The sequence below is a fragment of the Lissotriton helveticus genome, chromosome 7 (assembly GCF_964261635.1).
Source record: "Lissotriton helveticus chromosome 7, aLisHel1.1, whole genome shotgun sequence".
NCBI lineage: Eukaryota > Metazoa > Chordata > Amphibia > Caudata > Salamandridae > Lissotriton > Lissotriton helveticus.
In genome coordinates, this window is record NC_136068.1 from 1,057,084,047 (window position 1) to 1,057,105,578 (window position 21,532).

General features: G+C 51.0%; 1 protein-coding gene across 4 annotated transcripts in view; it reads right to left on the reverse strand.

Moving 5' to 3' along the window:
* Positions 1–21,532, reverse strand: part of DNAH17 (dynein axonemal heavy chain 17) — a 12,633,448-nt gene that overhangs the window by 8,830,062 nt on the left and 3,781,854 nt on the right. For all 4 annotated transcript variants that reach the window (XM_078653923.1, XM_078653924.1, XM_078653922.1 and 1 more), the window contains one exon: positions 12,593–12,745. In XM_078653923.1, the coding sequence (XP_078510049.1) occupies positions 12,593–12,745 (153 nt within the window). The remainder of the gene's footprint in view (positions 1–12,592; positions 12,746–21,532) is intronic.

Sequence of the window (21,532 nt, forward strand, 5' to 3'; positions counted from 1 at the left end):
TCGTGAACTGACTGGGGAAACCAGTACCCGGCCGCCAGCCTCGCCTCCCACACATACAGGACTCTCTGGTGACGAGGACACAGGCAGCTCCAGTGCGGAGGATGGAGCGGGACCAAGCACACAGCCAGGGCCATCTGGCTCACAGGGACTCCCGGGACCGACCACCGTCGCATGTGTGACTCCAGCGACACCTGCCTCTGTGATCTGCACAGTCCCCACCACCACCAGTACCACCAGTACCACGACTCCTGCCTGTGCCACCCAGCCTAACCCAGCGCACGACGCTGGTCCATCGGCCTCACACCCAAGCAGGGTGAGTGGGCCACAAAGAGAGGCAACGGGACATCAGCCAATCAGGCGACCCACACACCGCCGTACAGAGGAAGGACAGCTACCCCACCCAGTGGCAGAGTCCCTACAAGCCCTTGCCAGGTGCCAGGCGTCATACGACCGGTCCCAGGCAAATGCAGATCGTGCACACCAGGACTCAGTGGACAACACCAACATGTTGCGCGAAATCTCTGGGTTCCTTGGCCAGATAGTGCACATCATGGGCCAGCAGGCAACAATGTGGAGGGAATGGGTTGGCCGGAACAACCCCCCCCCCTCCACCAATTGTCGTAGCGCCACCGCCACCGTCACCTCCACCTCCACCGCCACCGTCACCTCCGCCTCCACCCCACCGTCACCTCCGCCTCCACTGCCGCCACCACCACCTGTGCCCCTGGCGACGGATGTGGCCCATCAACAACCTGCCCCCCCAGCTGCCTCTGTTCCACCTCAGAGACGGAGAGGCCGGCCGAGGCTGGAAGTGGCTGAGAGCAGTGTTGGAGCGCCATCCACACGCTCCAAGAGGGGCCGCCAATGACAATGTCACTGCCTGTGCCAGACATTCACCCTGCTAAGTATCTTGTCCCACATAGACAATCATTCCCACTGGTCTGCTGGACTAGCCTGACACCCCCCAATGTGGTGTCAGCACGGACATTTCATCTGCCATTACCTTCAACTCCAACTCCCTCCACCCCACTTACTTGTAAATATTCACCAGCACAAAAGCACAACCTGTAAATAAATTTCACTTACACACACAATGATGTTTTGCCTCTATGTTTATTCACATGATTGCCTTCAGAAACAGACGTAAACAGGTTCAGGGATCATAGTCGTACATGATCATGGCGCTGCGGGAGTGACCTAGGGAAAATCAGAGACAGCAAACACACGTCAGGAAACAGATTGACACACATCACAACACAATGCACAGCAACATTACACAAACTACAATCATCACAAAAGCATGGGATGAGAGCACACACATCATGGAGACTTTTATGTCCAAAGAAATGAAGACACACATATGCAACCATCACAAACAACACACAGCTGATGCACCCCACATCCACACAACACCAGCAAACATACATGAGGCATTGTCAACCGCCACTAGAGGTAGTTACTCACATTCAAGGGAAGTAGCGATCAATGAGCTGGCGCCTCTGGTCCACACCTTCCTCCTCACCACTATCCTCATCAGTCGACATGGGTGGGATGGGAGGCCGAGGAACTTCTTCGTCTTCAGGGTCCAAGAGCAGTTCAATGTCATTGCGTACTGCCAGGTTGTGGAGCATGCAGCAGGCAATCACGATCCTGCATACTTTTCCTGGTGAGTAAGGCAGGGCCCCTCCGGTCTTATCGAGGCACCGAAACCTAGACTTTAGCAGTCCAAAGGTACGTTCGATGACTCTCCGTGTCCTGCCATGTGCATCATTGTACCGCATTTCACCCGCTGTTGTAGGATTACGTAGGGGACTGAGGAGCCAGGGCCGGTTAGGGTATGCCGAGTCGCCTATGTAGGGGGATGAGAGACACAAACATCACAACAAGATATGGTGGGTACCCCATGCCACACAGAGATCACAAGAGTCCCCACTGCACACTCACCAACAAGCCACGCTTGACCGGGTCGCAGATTTGCCATAAGTCGTGGGACAATGCTGCTCCGCATGATGTGGGCGTCATGTGCGCAGCCAGGAAATCTTGCACACACATGGGAGAGGATGTTGTTTGCCAGGCACACCACCTGCACGTTCAGCAAATGGAAGTGTTTGCGATTCCTAAAAACTTGCTCACGTGCCCGTGGTGGAATGATAGCGATGTGTGTGCCATCAATTGAACCCACAACGTGAGGTATGTGGCCCAGTGCATAGAAGTGAGCTTTGACTGCTGCCAACTCTTCCGGCCGTGGGAAATGTATGTAGTCATTCTTGTACAGCATCATAGCTGTTAAGACATCCCGAAGAACCGTACTGAACATGGACTGTGACATCCCCCCGGCATGTCCAACTGTGTACTGAAAGGTGCCAGTAGCAAAGAAATGTAGTACCGCCATGACCTTTGCAGTGGGTGTAATCGAACCAGGATACGTCCTACGTGGCTGCAGATGAGGAGACAATTGAGCAACAAGCTCCAGCAACCGACGTCAATCCAGCCGGAATTTCCTAATCACCTCCACGTCAACCATATCCTCCAGCACAGTGAATGGCCGATGCACATTTGGAGCCCTCCTGTGTGGGAGAGAGATGTAACTTAGGTCAACTTACAAACGACGCATACGTGTACAACTCCATCACATGTGAACCTTACTGACAAAACGTCTGTCTTCACCCTAATGTTTAGTAGCCACATCACAGACACACATGCAACTGCATGCACACAAACGATAATGATACACACGCCATGTCATCAAGCACCAATGCCAACACCAATAATGTTGTGCATACGGTAATTACATGCATGGTGACACAACGTCCAAAACATATACACGGAATGCATGTGTACCACCACCACTGCAGTCACCTCGCCAGAACCACACACTGACAACAGATGCATAATTTGGCCATACAGCCGTGATGTACTGTGTAGTTGTGAAGATGTAATAACGTCTGTAGGGTCACACCCGACGTCAACACGTCCAAATGCACATCTGTTGCCCATTGTGTGCCGACCGATGGGCATAGTATGGACACACATGCTATATTGTATGACATATGACCTTTCCCTATCACGCTCACAACCCTCATGACGCAACTGCACACAACACATCACGGTGCAGCGTCTGACAAGATAACATAATTGGCGCCGCCATGGCGGTGCACAACTTCCGCTACTTCCCAAAGGCCATACGCGGCCAGCGGCCCTCTTCCCATTGGCTGCATGTGCACGGACCGTCACGGGCACACATCGGCAACCGCACGTGTAAGCTTCAGGCACGGATGCTTCAGTTACAACAATGTTCTATCACTGGCGCCACCATGGCGGTGCACGTACTCAGCGGGGGAGGTGCAGGCCTATACACCCTTTAGATGTACTCAATGGACATGCCAGTTCATGTCCCCTCTTACAGTCACATTGCATCATCCACCGTACACCGGCCGGAGCGGCCGGGCCTAGGACGACCGTGCTCGGCCATGTACACAACCACCGTGCCCGGCCATGTACACAACCGCCGTGCCCGGCCATGTACACAACCGCCGTGCCCGGCCATGTACACAACCGCCGTGCCCGGCCACGTACACAACCGCCGTGCCCGGCCATGTACACAACCGCTGTGCCCGGCCATGTACACAACCGCCGTGCCCGGCCATGTACACAACCGCCGTGCCAGGCCGGGCCTAGGACGGCCGTGCCGGCCGGGCCTGGCACGGCGGTTGTGTACATGGCCGGGCACGGCGGTTGTGTACATGGCCGGGCACGGCGGTTGTGTACATGGCCGGGCACGGTGGTTGTGTACTTGGCCGGGCACGGCCGTCCTAGGCCCGGCCGCTCCGGCCGGTGTACGGTGGATGATGCAATGTGACTGTAAGAGGGGACATGAACTGGCATGTCCATTGAGTACATCTAAAGGGTGTATAGGCCTGCACCTCCCCCGCTGAGTAAGTGCACCGCCATGGTGGCGCCAGTGATAAAACATTGTTGCAACTGAAGCATCCGTGCCTGAAGCTTGCACGTGCGGTTGCCGATGTGTGCCCGTGGCGGTCCGTGCACATGCAGCCAATGGGAAGAGGGACGCTGGCCGCATATGGCCAATCGCAAGTAGCGGAAGCAGTGCACCGCAACAACAGGGCCAGTCATTGGCCCATTTCACGAACACGCTTCCAGGGCTGACCAATTGCTGGCGACGTATGCCACTGACACGTGCTGAGGGCCCTATATATGTGTGTTGGCCAAAATGACACTTCCTACCCTGGGGACCAGTGCTGCCTGTTCACCTCGACCTGCTGCTGCTGCTGAGCTGACCACCGACTGCTGCCTGTGACCATCACCTCGACCTGCTGCTGCTGCTGAGCTGACCACCGACTGCTGCCTGTGACCATCACCTCGACCTGCTGCTGCTGCTGAGCTGACCACCGACTGCTGCCTGTGACCATCACCTCGACCTGCTGCTGCTGCTGAGCTGACCACCGACTGCTGCTCTAGTGCCATACTCCGTGATCTTGCCATGTCGAGAGGCAAAGAGATCCGTCTCGACCCTTCACCGCCGCGGAGCTTGATGTCCTCGTGGACGGTGTGCTCCGCAACTATGGACGCCTCTACGGCGCACCAGGACGGGTGGTAAGTGCAGTGTGGGACATGTTGGTGTGCATGAGGGGGCCAAATAATCAGGCCTATTGCAATCTTAGCTGTGTAGTGTGGGCTACACATATGTTCCTGATTGTGCATGGCTGCTGACAGTTACGTCTTGCCCCTATGTGTGTGACAGGCCAACTGTCCACTGACTTAAACCCTTTTGTCTCCCATCATGGTAGGTCAAGCTGCACCTTCGCAAGGACCTGTGGAGGAGCATAGCACGGGAAGTACGGGCATTGGGGGTGGGCAACAGACGACATACACACTGCCACAAATGCTGGGACGACATTTCCAGGCTGAGCAAGAATGTAGCGGAAGTAACACTGGGCATGATTCCAAGGACGCCCCGTCTGGCCCGACGCTCCATGACCCCTCTCATGCACCGTATCATTGCAGTGACGCATCCTGAACTGGCCGAACGTCTGAGTGTCGATCAACAGCAAACTAGCGGTGAGCATACTGTCTGTGTAGGAAACCTGTGAGTGCTATGCATGTATTGGTGCACAGACACAGTATTGAGTTCCGTGTTGCGTATGTATCTCTGTGATGCCATGTTGGTCCCATTGGGTGGTTGTCATTTGACATACAGGTCCGCCATGGTGACACGCCACTTGCTTAGTAATTGAGTGTTGAAGCACATCCCCTAGTGGTCCATGGCCCCATGGCAGGAAATGTGTGCAGATGTACGTGCTCCTGCCCTGTCCGCATGCTGTACATGTGTCACGGCCACCTACGCTCATGAAATGTGAGGATGACTGGTAGAGGTGGGCCGTGTGCAGGATGGGGGCTACAAAATCTTTGTCAGCTATGGAATTTGGCAATCCTGGTCCTTCTGTACGTCAGTGTGCCCATGACTTACACATCTTTTATGTGCATTTCAGCTATGACAGAGGACACTCAGCCACAGACGGTGGAGATTAGTCTGGGAAATGAGTCCGGCTCAGACTTCGCACACACGCAGACTGACACAGAGGAGGCCAGCGCCGGAGAGGGGGACAGGACCGTCCCTGAGGACTCGCATGTGGAGACACCATCGTCCTCCTCGTCGGAAACTCTTGGTGAGCCTGCACTGTTGTCACAGACTGGGAGTGGGCAATCATCACCTTCTGTCGGAAGACAGCACACAGGGCCTACACTTCCGCCAGCTGCACCATGTACTGTTCGTGGCCGCAGGAGTAGGGGGAGCAGAGTGGCGTTCGGTGCAGGCACCGCTGCCCCTGCCACGGTGAGCCAAAATGCACTGTGTGCTGAGGCCGTTGATCTGCTGCGACAGCTGTGTGTGGGGCAGACCAATATGACAAATGCTTTCCAGGACCATGATAGGAAGTTGGGGCAGGTGGTGGCATTTTGGAAGGGATGCATGGCGATCTTGCAGGTCTACACAGGACAGTGCAGTCATTGGCAAGCAGTGTGTCGTCTGCAATAGTACAGTCGCATAAACAGGGTGCTACTTCTGTTTCCCCATCTACACCACTGGATGTCTCAGGGGGTAGTGATTATTCTGAGCAGGACTCAAATACAGGTTATTGCACTAGAAGCAGCGTCAGACAGCACGTCAGGGCACGCAGGGCACAGACCCCATCCCCTAGATCAGCTAAATCTGTTCACGTAGACAACGTCAGATACACTGGAGTACACACACACGATCCACAAGTGTTGTTGGGGGACATGCCTTCAGGAGCTACACAGGCATTCAACACAAAAGGTACTCCCAAGGCAAGGGATACTCACATGTCCATGGACTGTACCTTGGACAAGGCCAGTCAGAAGACAAAGGCACCTCCTAAGAGCAGGGAGACTCCCAAGGGCAGGCCCACAACAGAGGAAAGGGACCCTCCCAAGGACAGTGAAAAGACAAAGGCACCTCCTAAGAGCAGGGAGACTCCCAAGGGCAGGCCCACAACAGAGGAAAGGGACCCTCCCAAGGACAGTGAAAAGACAAAGGCACCTCCTAAGAGCAGGGAGACTCCCAAGGGCAGGCCCACAACAGAGGAAAGGGACCCTCCCAAGGACAGTGAAAAGACAAAGGCACCTCCTAAGAGCAGGGAGACTCCCAAGGGCAGGCCCACAACAAAGGGAAAGGGACCCTCCCAAGGACAGTGAAAAGACAAAGGCACCTCCTAAGAGCAGGGAGACTCCCAAGGGCAGGACCACAACAGAGCAAGGTCCATCTCCCAAGGGCAGGGACACACACAGAGAGCAGGTGTCTACTGGAGACAGGTGCACCACAGACGACAAGTCTGCTGGCAGGAACAGGGCGGCGACCAGGGCACAGGCTACATCCAGAGACAACACTATACCTAAGGATAAGGCAATCCTACGGACAAGGCTTCTAGCATGGACAATGGCGCAATCAAGGACAGGCATACTTCACCCCTGGCTGCACTGAGGCTGATGTTTTCTACTGAACGCCAAACAGATGTCTCCGCGGCGGAGTCCCTCCATACCTCCACTCCCATCCAGGCTAGTCAGAAGCAGAGGAGGGTGTCCCCTGTTGTTGCATCCCCCATTACACATGATTCAGAGTCCAGGCGGCAGGCACAGAGCAAACGACAAGCAGGCTCCAGCACGTCCCCAGAAACCCGATCCCCAGCTGCAGATGCTCCACCTATGGTGGGTGGTGATTCTTTAGAGTCCCCACCACTTGGCAGTCCTGTCCTGTCCAGGGTGCACTCACACATCCCTAAGAAACGCAGACACACACCATTGACACCTGCCAACCCCGATGTGGCTCAAGGTCAGATATCCCCAGCTCCCAGGCCCACCCTGCCTCCTGGCCCATACAGCCCTGTGGCTCATCATTTCAGTTGTCCCAGTGGCGCAGGTGCAGTTGACTCTCATGTATCAGATGGTGGCACTGTGTCTGTTGTTGGCTGTCATGCATCATGTAGTGGCACAGTCTCTGTTGTGCCCTCTCCTGTTGCAGGTCCTGGCAGTCTATCTGGGTCTATGGCTCACGTGTCAGTTAGAAGATCTGTGGCTGTGTTGCACACTCCTGTTTCTGGTGCTGGCAGTCTGTCTGGATCAGTGGGTCACGTGTCAGTGACTACATCTGTGGCTGTGTCTCACATTCCTGTTGCTGGTGCTGGCAGTGTGTCTGGGTGTGTGGCCCATGTGTCTGTCACTCGGGCTGTGGCTGTGTCTCACACTCCTGTTGCTGGTGCTGCCAGTGTGTCTGGGTCCGTGGCCCATGTGTGTGTCACTCGGGCTGTGGCTGTGTCTCACACTCCTGTTGCTGGTGCTGCCAGTGTGTCTGGGTCCGTGGCCCATGTGTGTGTCACTCGGGCTGTGGCTGTGTCTCACACTCCTGTTGCTGGTGCTGGCAGTGTGTCCGAGGCAGGTAGTTCACGCAGTCCCCCTGATTCTGTGATGTGAGTTGCTGAACACTTCACTCAAATGTTATTTCACATGGTGTGTCCATTGAGGACTGCGTGGCACTCTTGTGGTCCCTGTGACGGGTTGGTAGGGACACGTACTTGTGCTGCCTCTGATGTAGCTGCTCTGTACTCCACAATGCCCTGTTGCTGTTCTGATACTGCATTCTGCCCTCTCTCGTGCTGCCTCTGATGGACCTGTTCAGTGCTATGGACTGTTGATGCACTTGGCTCCTCTCACGTGCTGCCTCTGATGGACCTGTCCAGTGCAATGGACTGTTAATGCACTTAGCCCCTCTCGATTACTGCCAATGATGTAGCTGCTCTGTACTCCACAATGCCCTGTTGCTGTTCTGATACTGCATTCTGCCCTCTCGTTTACTGCCAATGATGTACCTGCTCTGTTGGGCACAATGCCCTGTTGATGCTCTGATACTGCATTCTGCCCTCTCGTTTACTGCCAATGATGTACCTGCTCTGTTGGGCACAATGCCCTGTTGCTGTTCTGATACTGCATTCTGCCCTCTCGTTTACTGCCAATGATGTACCTGCTCTGTTGGGCACAATGCCCTGTTGATGCTCTGATACTGCATTCTGCCCTCTCGTTTACTGCCAATGATGTACCTGCTCTGTACTCCACAATGCCCTGTTGCTGTTCTGATACTGCATTCTGCCCTCTCGTTTACTGCCAATGATGTACCTGCTCTGTTGGGCACAATGTTCAGTTGCTGTTCTGATACTGCATTCTGCCCTCTCGTTTACTGCCAATGATGTACCTGCTCTGTACTCCACAATGCACTGTTGCTGTTCTGATACTGCATTCTGCCCTCTCGTTTACTGCCAATGATGTACCTGCTCTGTTGGGCACAATGCCCTGTTGATGCTCTGATACTGCATTCTGCCCTCTCACGTGCTCCCTCTGATGGACCTGTTCAGTGCTATGGACTGTTGATGCACTTGGCTCCTCTCACGTGCTGCCTCTGATGGACCTGTCCAGTGCAATGGACTGTTAATGCACTTAGCCCCTCTCGTTTACTGCCAATGATGTAGCTGCTCTGTACTCCACAATGCCCTGTTGCTGTTCTGATACTGCATTCTGCCCTCTCGTTTACTGCCAATGATGTACCTGCTCTGTTGGGCACAATGCCCTGTTGATGCTCTGATACTGCATTCTGCCCTCTCGTTTACTGCCAATGATGTACCTGCTCTGTACTCCACAATGCCCTGTTGATGCTCTGATACTGCATTCTGCCCTCTCGTTTACTGCCAATGATGTACCTGCTCTGTACTCCACAATGCCCTGTTGAAGCTCTGATACTGCATTCTGCCCTCTCGTTTACTGCCAATGATGTACCTGCTCTGTTGGGCACAATGCCCTGTTGATGCTCTGATACTGCATTCTGCCCTCTCGTTTACTGCCAATGATGTACCTGCTCTGTACTCCACAATGCCCTGTTGATGCTCTGATACTGCATTCTGCCCTCTCACATGCTGCCTCTGATGTAGCTGCTCTGGTGCCCACTTTGCCCATGCTCACGCATACACTGTGATTATACCCCTATTATGTGCAATAAAGGTAGTCAATCATGTGTCGTGGTTTGTCGTTGTCATTCCTGCTTGCGACTACAAATGTGTATTCGTATTTGCTTCTCATCAGTGGTTTCGGTAACATGTCACTCCCCCTCCCTACGTCACGACCCTTGCTGGTATTCCCCTCCATGCAGCCAATGGTTTGTGCCTTACCTGCGTCGGCGTCGATGGTGGGCCATGACTAGGACGTGGTGGATCGCGAAGAGCATCGGGAAAGCGTGTAGCGCTGGGTCCATGGTGGTGGTCAGCTTGCGGTGGGTATCTCTGCTATGTCACCTATGTTCGCTGTGGGGATTCCGCCGTGTTCAGACAGGTTGTTTTTCCGCAGTGGTTTTATGTGTATTTTCCGCCATCTTGATTTGGGGGACGGTCTTAGACGTCAGTACGTACGGCGGAGCCTCCGGATGTGTTCCGTTCGCCGCGTGGTTGTGTGTAGTTCGACGGCGGTGCGTGCTTTCCCGTCGCGGACGGAAATTTGACACGTTTTCCTATCCTGATATGGCGGACGGAGTATCCGCGGCAGGCGGACACGGAAAAGGGTTTTTCCGCCTACTCCAGGGCCGCGGTGGCTCTTCCGTCCGCCATCCTAATGAGCCCCTATATTTGGTGTGATACCGGCATTGTTTCATTCTATTTTTTCCAGCCTCTTCGGCGGTTTACCGTTAATTCTTGCCTTGGCTGCCGGTGTACTGCTGTTAATTTGCTTGCTCAAAAATGGTTGCACATTCTGTGCCACACGACAACCTGCCCCGGCTGTTCCAACTTCATAATAGGATGCTTGAATACTATGGATCGCCATCTCTGGCTACTTTGAGTGTGGCATATGGATTAGCTTTCTGGTTTTTATACTTTACGTGCGTGCAGCCTGTCTTCCATTGCCTGTATTGCAGTTTTGAATGGGCTCTGGATTTGTGTCTCTGTAATACGGTGTCTCCTAACCCGGATTATGATCTACCAATGAGTCCCTTAATTGCTCATGAACTAGACTGTTCCGGTGTCAGGATCATGGCCTGTGCAGCAGCACATGGAGTCCTAGGTAATTGGACTATATGGACTGCAGCCCATGACATTCTGGCACGCAGCTATCTCGAAGAACACCAGAGTTGTCCTCTGATGGGGCTTGAGGCTCCGGCTTTTGAGGAACATGTGTGTTCTTTTCCATTACTGAATTGGATGGCTGAAATGTTCACTGACGATAACAACGACTTCCTTATTGGAGGCAGTTGCAACGTACTGTGCCTATACACTGTTGGATTTAAGTGACAATTTTGTTCTACTTCATAGACACATACTGGTCTCATGCTTCTTTTCTCTTCATTTTTTCTTTCTACGCATTACATGTGTAAGACACTATATGCCCCTTTTGTGTTTTTAATTTTTTTGTGGTTACTAATTCGGAAATTTACTCCCAATTTACCAGTTTGGCAAAATTTTTAACTTGGTTCTGTCTCATTCGAACTTGAACTCTGCGTTCTAAAATTGCCCCCCTTCTTGTGTGTTCTCCGATCAAGGGAGGGTGTAGTGAAGGCAGACGTCTGCTTGTGCACATAGATATGTTAGCATAAGCTTATTAGAAGTTTAAACGCCATTTTGTCCTTTTGCCGCTTTTGCACACAACACTGCAGGTAGCTGTTGTTGTAAGTTTGACTGCGTGAATATCTTCACATGAGAATGGCTTGTTTATAACATCTCTAGACTTACACCGCGACCTTAGTCTGCACAGTGAGTACTAAAGCCTCCAAGGTTATCATAACAAATGTTAGCTTTTCCACCATCATTATAATATGATATCCCCTTTAGTGTTTTATGGAATTGTAACAATGCTGCTTGTATTATTTTTAATCATATGCCTGCTTATGCTCCCAAAAATACTGCACCTTAGAGCACGTCATTAAAATAAAAATGTTAAACTTTACTGTGTCTCTTTTTTACCCATGTTGTGGACTGGTATGAGAATAACCAACAAAAGAGTGTTCTTGATTCCCACCATTCCTGAGACTAACCTAAGCCGCATGTTCTGGGTTGTCTAATCATTGGTTACTTTGCTATAGGACGAAGAGCTAATGTGACACTGATGATAGTTGGTTAGGGGTTCTAGGTACTGAGGTGAGTTTTTTGGTCCACCACAATTCACTGAGGTCCTGGGTCTCTGTGCACAGTTCTGTGTCTGAGCAGAATCCCTGCAACAATACAATTTAAGATCATCCACAGGTCATACTACAGTTCCGATTATTCACAAGAGGAAGTGCACAATCCCCCAACTGTCTACGATGCGATGAAGAAACAGGCACCTTCAGGCATACTATTTGGGCTTGTCCATGCATACTGACATACTGGACAGAGGTGGTCGCATAACTAGCAGACATTCTAGAAACTCACAGTCCATGCACACCACAGTATTTGGCCCTGGAAATATCGATCGATGTAGATATCCCCAGAAGGCAATTCCTATTATCACACTGGACTTTTGTGTAGCAAAAAATGGTCATAGCTAGTAAGTGGGGGAGTCCTATCCCACTCATGAAGAACCAATGGGTGACTGGCATGATTTGTTTCATGGAAGCAGAGAGAGGCGAGAAGCTGTCCATGGAAATTTCAAAAGGCGTGGGGACAGGGGAGAACGTACACAACTTTGACTTGGTGACCCTGCCTCCCCGGACTGACCATCACCGGGTAGACAGGGATGGATAGCCAGAGGGCAGGGGGTTGGGTCTAAGATCAGACACCATGGGAGATGAGGGGGAGAACGAAGGAGCGGTCCTGCCACTTGGTCCTCTTATTTTGCCTGAAATAGAGACACTCTGACACTGTATGCTAGGACTACTCAGTTGAAGTAATAATTGTCATATATAAACTGGCTGTGCGCTTTGTTTTGTTGTTTCTGTGGAAAACAAAAAATGCTAAAAAGATTTTTGTTAAACAATGGTTATTTGTTGAGTAGAGAATTGTCATAAAAATAATATTAACAATTTATATTACAAAACAAGAGCAATGCTTACCAGGACAATCATATCCCACAGTTCTTTAAGTAGGACTGTTTCCTTGTGGCATGCTTTCATCTGTTTGAAATCTCCAATATTTACTTCAAACAAACTAGCTGATTTGGACAAAGCTTCAACTTCCTTCTCCATTGCATTAATGCTCTTATAGACCTAGTAAAAGGGAAAGGGAAACATACTTTTAAAGATGCATTTGCTGAATACTTGTTGTCACATATAGAATATTCATTTTTGTTCCAAGTCACAAGACTAGTTTTTGTTTGCCAGAAAATGGTATGATTACCAAGGGTGTTTTGTGGCTGACATACATTTTCAACAGAAGATATGGCATTCTTGGTTATACCACTACTGGCCCTGGTTCTTCATTTTCTTAGAGAGCCTGACATGCAAAAAATGGATGCAAACTGTTCACCGACTTTTCGTGAATATTCTTTTCAGAATCGTAAAAGTTCTTTAACACATAATAAAACTCAATTTTGCAGCTACAAATGTTGTGATTTTTGAGAAATGTCGGCTTTGTCCGCAAATTACTTTAGTACATCTAGCCCCTGATTCCTGTCATACAGAAAACGGGCCCATTCCAAGATTCAACAAGCATTTGCAATGCAATAGGTCTCACATTTGTAAGAGTTAGAGCTATTGGTAATGTAAATGACAATGTCTTTTACCCATTTGTTTTGGTTTGGTCTGGAGTGCATGTATGTGATGCGGAGTATAATTATGTGTGTTGGATTGGAATTGTTAGTTCTTGAATTGTGTTATGTGGAGTCAATTTGTGTAGTTCAATTTTGTGGCATTGTGTGCAATGGAATTATGTGGGTAGCAATTATGTGGTATTGAGTGTACTGGAATTATGTGGAGTGTGAATGTGTGTGATGGAGTGTAATCATGTGTTTTGGAATTTTGTGTTGTGGAGTGGTATGCAGTGGAGCAAGAGGGGATGTGTTCACCAGCAGCGATGAGGGTACAAGCAGTCTTTGGCGTTGCCTGGCTTTGGGTGCAGCTCTTCCAGTGTGTCTACGCCTGCAGAGTGTGGCTCCTGCCACTCTTACTGGCAGATGTAGTGGCAGCCTTATTATTATGATAGTAATGCGAATAAAAGTAATGCAACCAAAGACCATCCATCCCTAAGAAAAAACTGAAAACGCCATTTCACAATCACTACTTAGTCGGCAAACTTTAAAGCCTGCAGCAATCACACAGACCACGAAGAAGTCATGCATTTTTTTCCATTATCAGCTCTTCGCTTCATAAAGAGCAAGGTCAATTTGATGTATACTTTGACCTTAGAGCACGAGGCAGGAAACAAATAGAATGCAGACAACGCATGCACTCTGATGCTCGTCCTAAAAAAGACATTTCAAACATTTATTTCCAACAGTTGCTCGAAACAGATTTCACATTATCCTTTGGTTATGGGGTCATTTAAACTGATTATTCACCCGCAGAGGGAGACTAACTACTCTACCGTCCTCGCCTGACTCCGATTACCGACAACCCTGACTTCACACCTGGGCTGGGACCATCATTTTAGGTATGGCAGGAGGCGCTCTGCAAGGTGATAGGACACTTTTTTGATAAGGAAGGGGTTCTCTCCTTTCACGTGCTACGGACAGATTATGCTATCCCCGAGGCCCAACGATTTAGATATCTCCAAATTAGACATTGGCTAACGCTTCCATCAATGTGCCAGGGAGCAGGGAGATTACTGACACCTTATGAGAAATGGCTCTTAGGCAAACAAAGAGACAAACGGCTTATTTCGGAGTTATACGTCTTGCTCCAGCCTAACCTGACTGGTGATAAAGTTTAGTTTCATTTTTCTTTTCTCTCTCTTTCTTTCCATAAAAGGGGTTAAAAGATGGATTATCACAATATGTAACGGAGAGACTTATCTCACGATGTGTATCATGTGTATAGTTAATTTGACATGCAAGCGCGACAATAAAATAGATTTAAACCTAAACTGATTATTCACTCCCAGCAACTTTGCCAGCAGGAAGGGAATAGCTTTGGGGAGAAATGGAAATGTGCCTCTCAGTGAGTGTAATGATGGCTCCTGTGTTGCTTTTCTCCTACGTTACTAGCTAATGAATATGAATGAACTGCCTCCAGCTGATCAGAGGCTGGTCAGTCCTGCAAAAGACTACCAGTACAACGTATTTGGCAAATCCTGTAACACGTAACAAAATTCTCTTAACATGTTATTGATATAGGTGGACCTTGCACCATCCAATAGCATTCTAAGAAACATTTATTACAGTGTCTGAAGCTGCCCCATTACTTAGATGCAATATTGCCTTCTGCATCAGTCACAAGCTGCATGGAATTGCATGGTTTTAAAAACAATGAATTAAGTCACGTTCCTCATGTGAAAGCGGAACTGCAGCTGTATGATACTAAACACTAGGTGTTGCCAGTTGTGAGAGAGCGGTCCCTTGGGACCAGGACTGGAGTGGGGGACAAGGGAGGGAGAAGCGTTCTCTTGCTGTGACCAGGACTTTTTGCTATTGAGCTCCCGGACACATCATTTTATGGTCCCAAATGTTTTGAATAGCGTGCTACATGTCAACTGAAAGCACGTGGGTGCCTCATCTGGGCTATGAAGCACTATGCACAAGTTACTTACCTTCGGTAATGATATATCTGTAAGAAACATTAGTTAGTTATAGATTCCTTACCTTAGAATTACCCCTGGGCATCAGACTGGATCCGGAAAGTTTTTTTTTTCGTCAGCAGTACCACTGCGCGTCGGAAGGTGGCATTGGTCGGCTCCGCGTCCATCGTCGGCATCGTGGTTGCCGGGATGACGTCACAGCAGCTACTTAGATGCCACCCTTGCGCGCTGAAGTCAGTTCTGTACACGACTTTAGGCGCCAGAAACGTAGAGCCCTGAACTAGGGCCCTGAAAGGATGTCCTTAACCCTAGAAATCAGTTCACAGAACGGGGAGTATGGGTGGGGCAGTAAGGAATCTATAACTAACTAATGTTTCTTACAGATATATTGTTACCGACGGTAAGTAACTTTTGCATCTGAAAGAAACACGTTAGTTACAGATTCCTTACCTTAGAATAGATACCCTAGCAATACCAACGCCGGTGGTGGGTCTGCAAACCATTCAGAGGCACACCACTTCCCAAGTCAGTAGTGGCTGCAGTCGCCCTGGTGGAACAAGTGCGTAGCCCGACTGGAGGCTCCTTTTTAGCTAGAGAGTAACAACCTTAATACGCAATACGACCCATAGAGAAATGGTGCTGCCCGACTTTTCTTCGCACCAAGGTAGCTAACAGAAAGTTGATCATCCACCCGGAACTGCTTTGTGCTATCCAGATAGGAGAGAACACGTTTTTGGTCCTGACGGTGGAGCCTCTCCTCCTCCTTTGAAGGATGCGGAGGCGGTAAGAAGGTGCGCAAAGTAATGGTCTACCCGATGTGGAAGGCAGTGACTACCTTAGGAAGAAAGGATGAACGGGTCCTGAGAACCACCTTGTCCGGATGAAAAGACAAGAAAGGAGGTTTTGACGAAAGAGCCTGGAGCTCACTCACCCTTCTAGCTGAAGTGATAGCTACCAGGAAAGCAGTCTTAAGAGTCAAGAGACGTGAAGGACAGTTGTGAAGCGACTCAAAGGGAGCGCACATCAAATAGGTTAGTACAAGATTCAAGTCCCACTGAGGCATAATGAAAGGGATTGGAGGAAAAAGATGTGTTAAGCCTTTTAATAAGTGGTTAACTACCGGGGACTTGAAAAGAGAAGGCTGATCTGGCAGCCGAAGGAAGGCAGATATGGCTGAAAGGTAGCCCTTGATAGTGCCCAGAGCAGAGCCCTGCTAGGTTAAATAAAGAAGGAACAAGAGTACTTCAGAAAGAGGGGCAGAAAAGGGATCCATAGTCTTTGCTATGCACCATGCCACAAATTTGTTCCACCTGCAGGCGTATACCGTCTTTGTAGAGGGATGCCTGGCTGCCAAGATTACGTCAGAGGCAGGTCGAAAGACGTCAACTGCCGCAGCTCAATCTCCACGCAAGGAGGTGGAGACTGGATAGGTTCGGGTGGAGGACCGTCCCCTGCTGCTATTACAGAAGATCCTCCCAAAGTGGCAGTCTAATCGGAGGATCGGTGGCCATGTTGAGCAGCTCGGGATACCAGACTCTCTGTGCCAAATCTGGAGCCACAAGAATGTCTTGGGCCTGGTCGTGCCTGATCTTCTTCAGCGCTCTGGGCAGAAGTGGTATAGGCGGAAAGGCATACAACAGACCGCAACTCCACTCGCGACGAAAAGCGTCGCCGAGCGAGTGCCACCTTGGAAATTCCAATGCGCAGAATTGCTGACATTGCGTGTTCTCTCCGGTGGCGAATAGATCTAACCAAGGCTCTCCCCACAGTTGAAAGAGACCTTGCATCACCTCCAAGTGAAGACACAATTCGATCCATCATGCACCTGTGGCTGAGTTCAACCGCCATGGCGTTCAGAGAACCTGCCAGGTGTTGAACCACCAAGGAAATGCCTTGATGTTCCAGCCATGTCCAAAGGCAGAGGGCTTCCTGAAAGAGGGCCCACGACCCCACCCCGCCCTGTTTGTTGCAATACCACATGGCGGTGGTGTTGTTCGTGAACACCTGCACCACTCTTCCCCAGACAGAGGGAAGGAATGCCTTTAGTGCAAGACGAATCGCCCGGAGCTCCAGAAGGTTGATGTGAAGCCTGGACTCCGCTGGAGACCAAAGGCCTCTGATATCCGCCTCTCCCATATGGCCGCCCCATCCCAGACGCGAAGCATCAGTCACCACAGTGTGGTCTGGTTGGGGAAGGGTGAGGGATCTGCCCTTGACCCAATCCTGATTCGTAAGCCACCACTGCAGTTGTAGAGCAGTGCCCTCCGAGATCTGGACACAATTGGACCGATTCCCCTGATGCAGTGACCACTGGAACTTCAGGTCCCGCATATGCCACCTGGCATGATCGATCAGCAGGGTGCAGGAGGCCATGAGGCCCAGCAGCCTCAGGATCATCCTGACCAAAACCCGGGACAGAGGCTGAAAGATCGGAATCATAGCCTGAATACCCCAAACTCACTTTTCGGGAGGATAGACCCGAAACCACGTCATGTCCAGAACCGCTCTGATGAAGAGGAGCTTCTGAGTGGGAATCATGTGTGACTTCGGCACATTGATGGAGAACCCCAGCATATGCAGGAGGTCGGTCGTAGACTGGTGGTGGGAGACAACTGCCTGGGGCGAGCCCGCCTTCAATAACCAGTTGTCGAGAATGGGGAAGACTGAAACCCCTGATCTTGACAGATGAGCTGCAATCACCACCATCACTTTCATTAACACCCAAGGGGTACTGGTAAGGCCAAAGGGGAGCACGGTGAACTGAAAGTGCTTGTGGCCTACCATGAACCGCAGATAACGCAGGTGGTCTGGCAGGATGGGGATGTGAAAATAAGCATCCTACAAGTCCAATGCTACCATCCAGTTTTGCAGGTCGAGGGTAGATAAGACCTGAGCAAGCTTAAAAATTTGGAACTTCTCCTTCCGGAGATCAAAGATAGGACACAGGCCTTTGTCCTTCTAGGGCACCAGGAAGTAGTGTGAGTAGCAACCACAACCTACTTCTGAAATAGGGACTCACTCGATGGCTCCCTTGGCCAATAGAGCTGTGACTTAATGACAGCGAAGGGCCAAGTGACCCTCCGACATGTGAAGGAGCAGGATGGGTGGGGTGTTCTCCAAGGGGAGGGATGGTCTCCAAGGGAAGGCAGTAGCCCCTTCGGACAATCTGAAAAACCCATTGCGATGCTGTGGCAGTGGGGGAGGTGATGGTGGATCCTGCTGCCCACTGGCAACTGGTGGTACTCAAAGGTTGGACTAGGAAGGCTTAGAGGCTGCTGCAGAGGGGACACTGGTGAATTGGCTCACCCTCGGGCCCCCAGATCCATGGCGTTGGGTCCCAAGTCCCCGAACGCACCGAGGCTGGCCTGTGGCCCTGGGAAGAATGTGGTGGGGCGCCCCTTCCATAGCCACGAAAGGGGCGAAAGGCGGACTGCGCAGGACGAGAGTTGGTAGTGAGGCCCAAGGATCTAGTCATAGCTCCAGTGTCCTTGTAGCGCTCAAGTGCACTGTCTGCCTTGTCACCAAACAGGTGAAGGTCATCAAAGGACATATCCAAAAGGGTCAATTGGACATCCCCAGAAAAGCCAGTGGATCTCAGCCAAGCATAGCATCTTGGAGTCAAAGAAATCGTCCTACCCAGCATGTCGGCGGTGTCCAGCCCACAGCCGAAGGCAAACTTTGATGCATCTCTCCCTTCTGAGACCACACAGGAGAGTGTGACCCGGGCCCCCTCCGGGCACTGCAGCAGCACCTGCGCAACCGCATTCCACACAGAGTGGATGTAGCGAGCCAAGAGACATGCAGTGTTCACTGACCGCAGTCCTAAGCTGGCAGAAGAAAACATCTTCTTCCCAAGATGGTCCAGCTTCTTGGATTCCTATCTGGGGGAGCAGAAGGGAACGTGCCTATGGATGTTGAGGCTTGGACCACAGAGCTCTCAGGGGTAGGGTGTTGGGAAAGGAAAATGGGGTCACCTGGGGCAATCATCCTATCCACAGGAACCCCTGTGCTAGGCTTGGAACAGGTTCTTAGAAGGATGTCTGTGAGGGCTTCATTGAATGGCAGCAGGGGCTCCAAAGAGGCCGCTGCCGGCTGAAGCACCTCAGTCAAAAGATTCATCCTGACGCACAAGTTACTTACCTTCGGTAACGATATATTTCTAAGAAACAGTAGTTAGTGTTAGATTCCTTACCTTAGAATATCCCCAGACGTCAGACTGGATCCGGAAAGTTTTGCTTAGCAGTACCTATGCGCGTTGATAGGCGTCATCTGCGGCTCCGCGTCCGTCGTCGGCGTCGTGGTCGCCGGGATGACATTGTCGGAGTACTTAGACGCCGCCATCGCGCGCTGACGTCAGTTCTTGTACATAGCTTTCCGCGCCAGGAACGCAGAGCCATGCCAGAGACCAACACTGGTGCCATGAAACTAGGGCACTGAAAGGGATGACCTTAACCCTAGATATCGGTTCGCAGAACGGGGAGGACGGGTGGGGCGGTAAGGAATCTAACACTAACTACTGTTTCTTACAGATATATTGTTACCGAAGGCAAGTAACTTGTGCATCTGAAAGAAAAAGGTTAATGTTAGATTCCTTACCTTAGAATAGATACCCCAGCAATACCAACCCCGGTGGAGGGTCTGCGAACCAAGATCACACCAGAAAGTCCTGAAGAACGGAACGGCCGAAAAAGCCATCTCTCCGGACTTGGATGTCCAGGCAGTAGTGTCTAGCAAAAGAGTGCAGCAAGGCCCACGTAGCTGCCTGACAGATGTCCTGCAAGGGGACTCCCTGACCCAGGGTAGTAGTAGCCGCTCTGGCCAAAGTGGAATGGGCCCTCAGCCCAACTGGGGGCTCCTTTCTAGCCAAGGAGTAGCAGACCTTGATGCACAACATGACCCACCAAGAGATGGTCCGTTTGTGCACAGCCCGTCACTTCTTCGTGCCCACGTAACCAACAAAGAGCTGGTTGTCTACCCGGAACTGGCGTGTGCGATCAAGGTAGAAGGAGAGCTCACGTTTTGGGTCCAGACAGTGGAGCCTCTCTTCCTCCTTGGAAGGATGCGGAGGCGGAAAGAAGGTGGGCAAGGTGAGCAAGGTGATGGACTGCCTAATGTGAAAGGCTGTAACCACCTTGGGCAGGAAAGAAGGACGTGTTTTTAACACAACTTTGTCCGGATGGACAGAAAGGAAAGGAGGCTTAGAAGATAGAGCCTGGAGCTCACTCACTCTCCTGGCAGAGGTGATGGCAACCAGTAATGCAGTCTTAAGAGTCAGAAGACGAAGAGGGCAATAGTGAATTGGCTCAAAAGGAGTGCACATCAGATAGGCTAGAACAAGGTTTACGTCCCACTGAGGCATCACGAAAGGAACAGGAGGAAACATGTGCGTGATGCCTTTCAAGAATCTATTTACAATAGGGGACTTGAAAAGAGAAGGCTGATAAAGAAGCCTCAAGATGGCCGAAATGGCAGAAAGGTAGCCCTTAAGAGTGGCCAGAGCAGAGCCCTGCTGGGCAAGAGAAAGAAGGAAGAGGAGAACCTCTGAAAGGGGGGCAGAGAGAGGATCCACAGCGTTTGATGTACACCATGCCTCAAATTTGTTCCACCTGCAGGCGTATACCGATTTTGTGGAGGGATGCCTGGCTGCCAGAATCACATCACAGACTTCAGGAGGCAAGTCAAATGGCCTCAACTGTCGCCGCTCAATCTCCACGCATGGAGGTGGAGGCTGGACAGGTTCGGGTGGTGGACCGTACCCTGCTGCTGTGACAGAAGGTCCTCCTGAAGAGGCAGCCGAATCGGGGGATCGACTGACATGCTGAGTAGCTCGGGATACCAGAATCTTCGTGCCCAGTCCGGAGCCACAAGGATGACTTGGGCCCGGTCGCGCCTGATCTTCTTCAGCACTCTGGCCAGAAGTGGTATAGGAGGGGGGGAACATTCAGTGTTGTGTAAAATACCCCTCACACACCAACAGGCCCCTTGGTGTCATGCTTCATCATCGGGGTCTTCGCACCCCGCTAAGGGGATGCGGCACGCTTCGACCTGCGACTACGCGGGAGCGTTGACAAATCAGACTATGTGTGGTGTGTGTTGAGTGCAAGTGAAAGGTTAGGATGTGAGTGGGAGGTGTAGTGATAAGTTAAAAAGTACCTGGCTAGTGGGTGATATAAAAAACTTTATTAAATACCCCTGGCTGGTGCTGTTAAAAATGTGCAAAAGAACGAGGTTTCCGGTCTTAATTAGGGACAGAACCTCTGGTGTGCGTCGACATGTTTCGGTACGGGTGTACCTTCTTCAGGACGGGGCACAACTCCCAACCC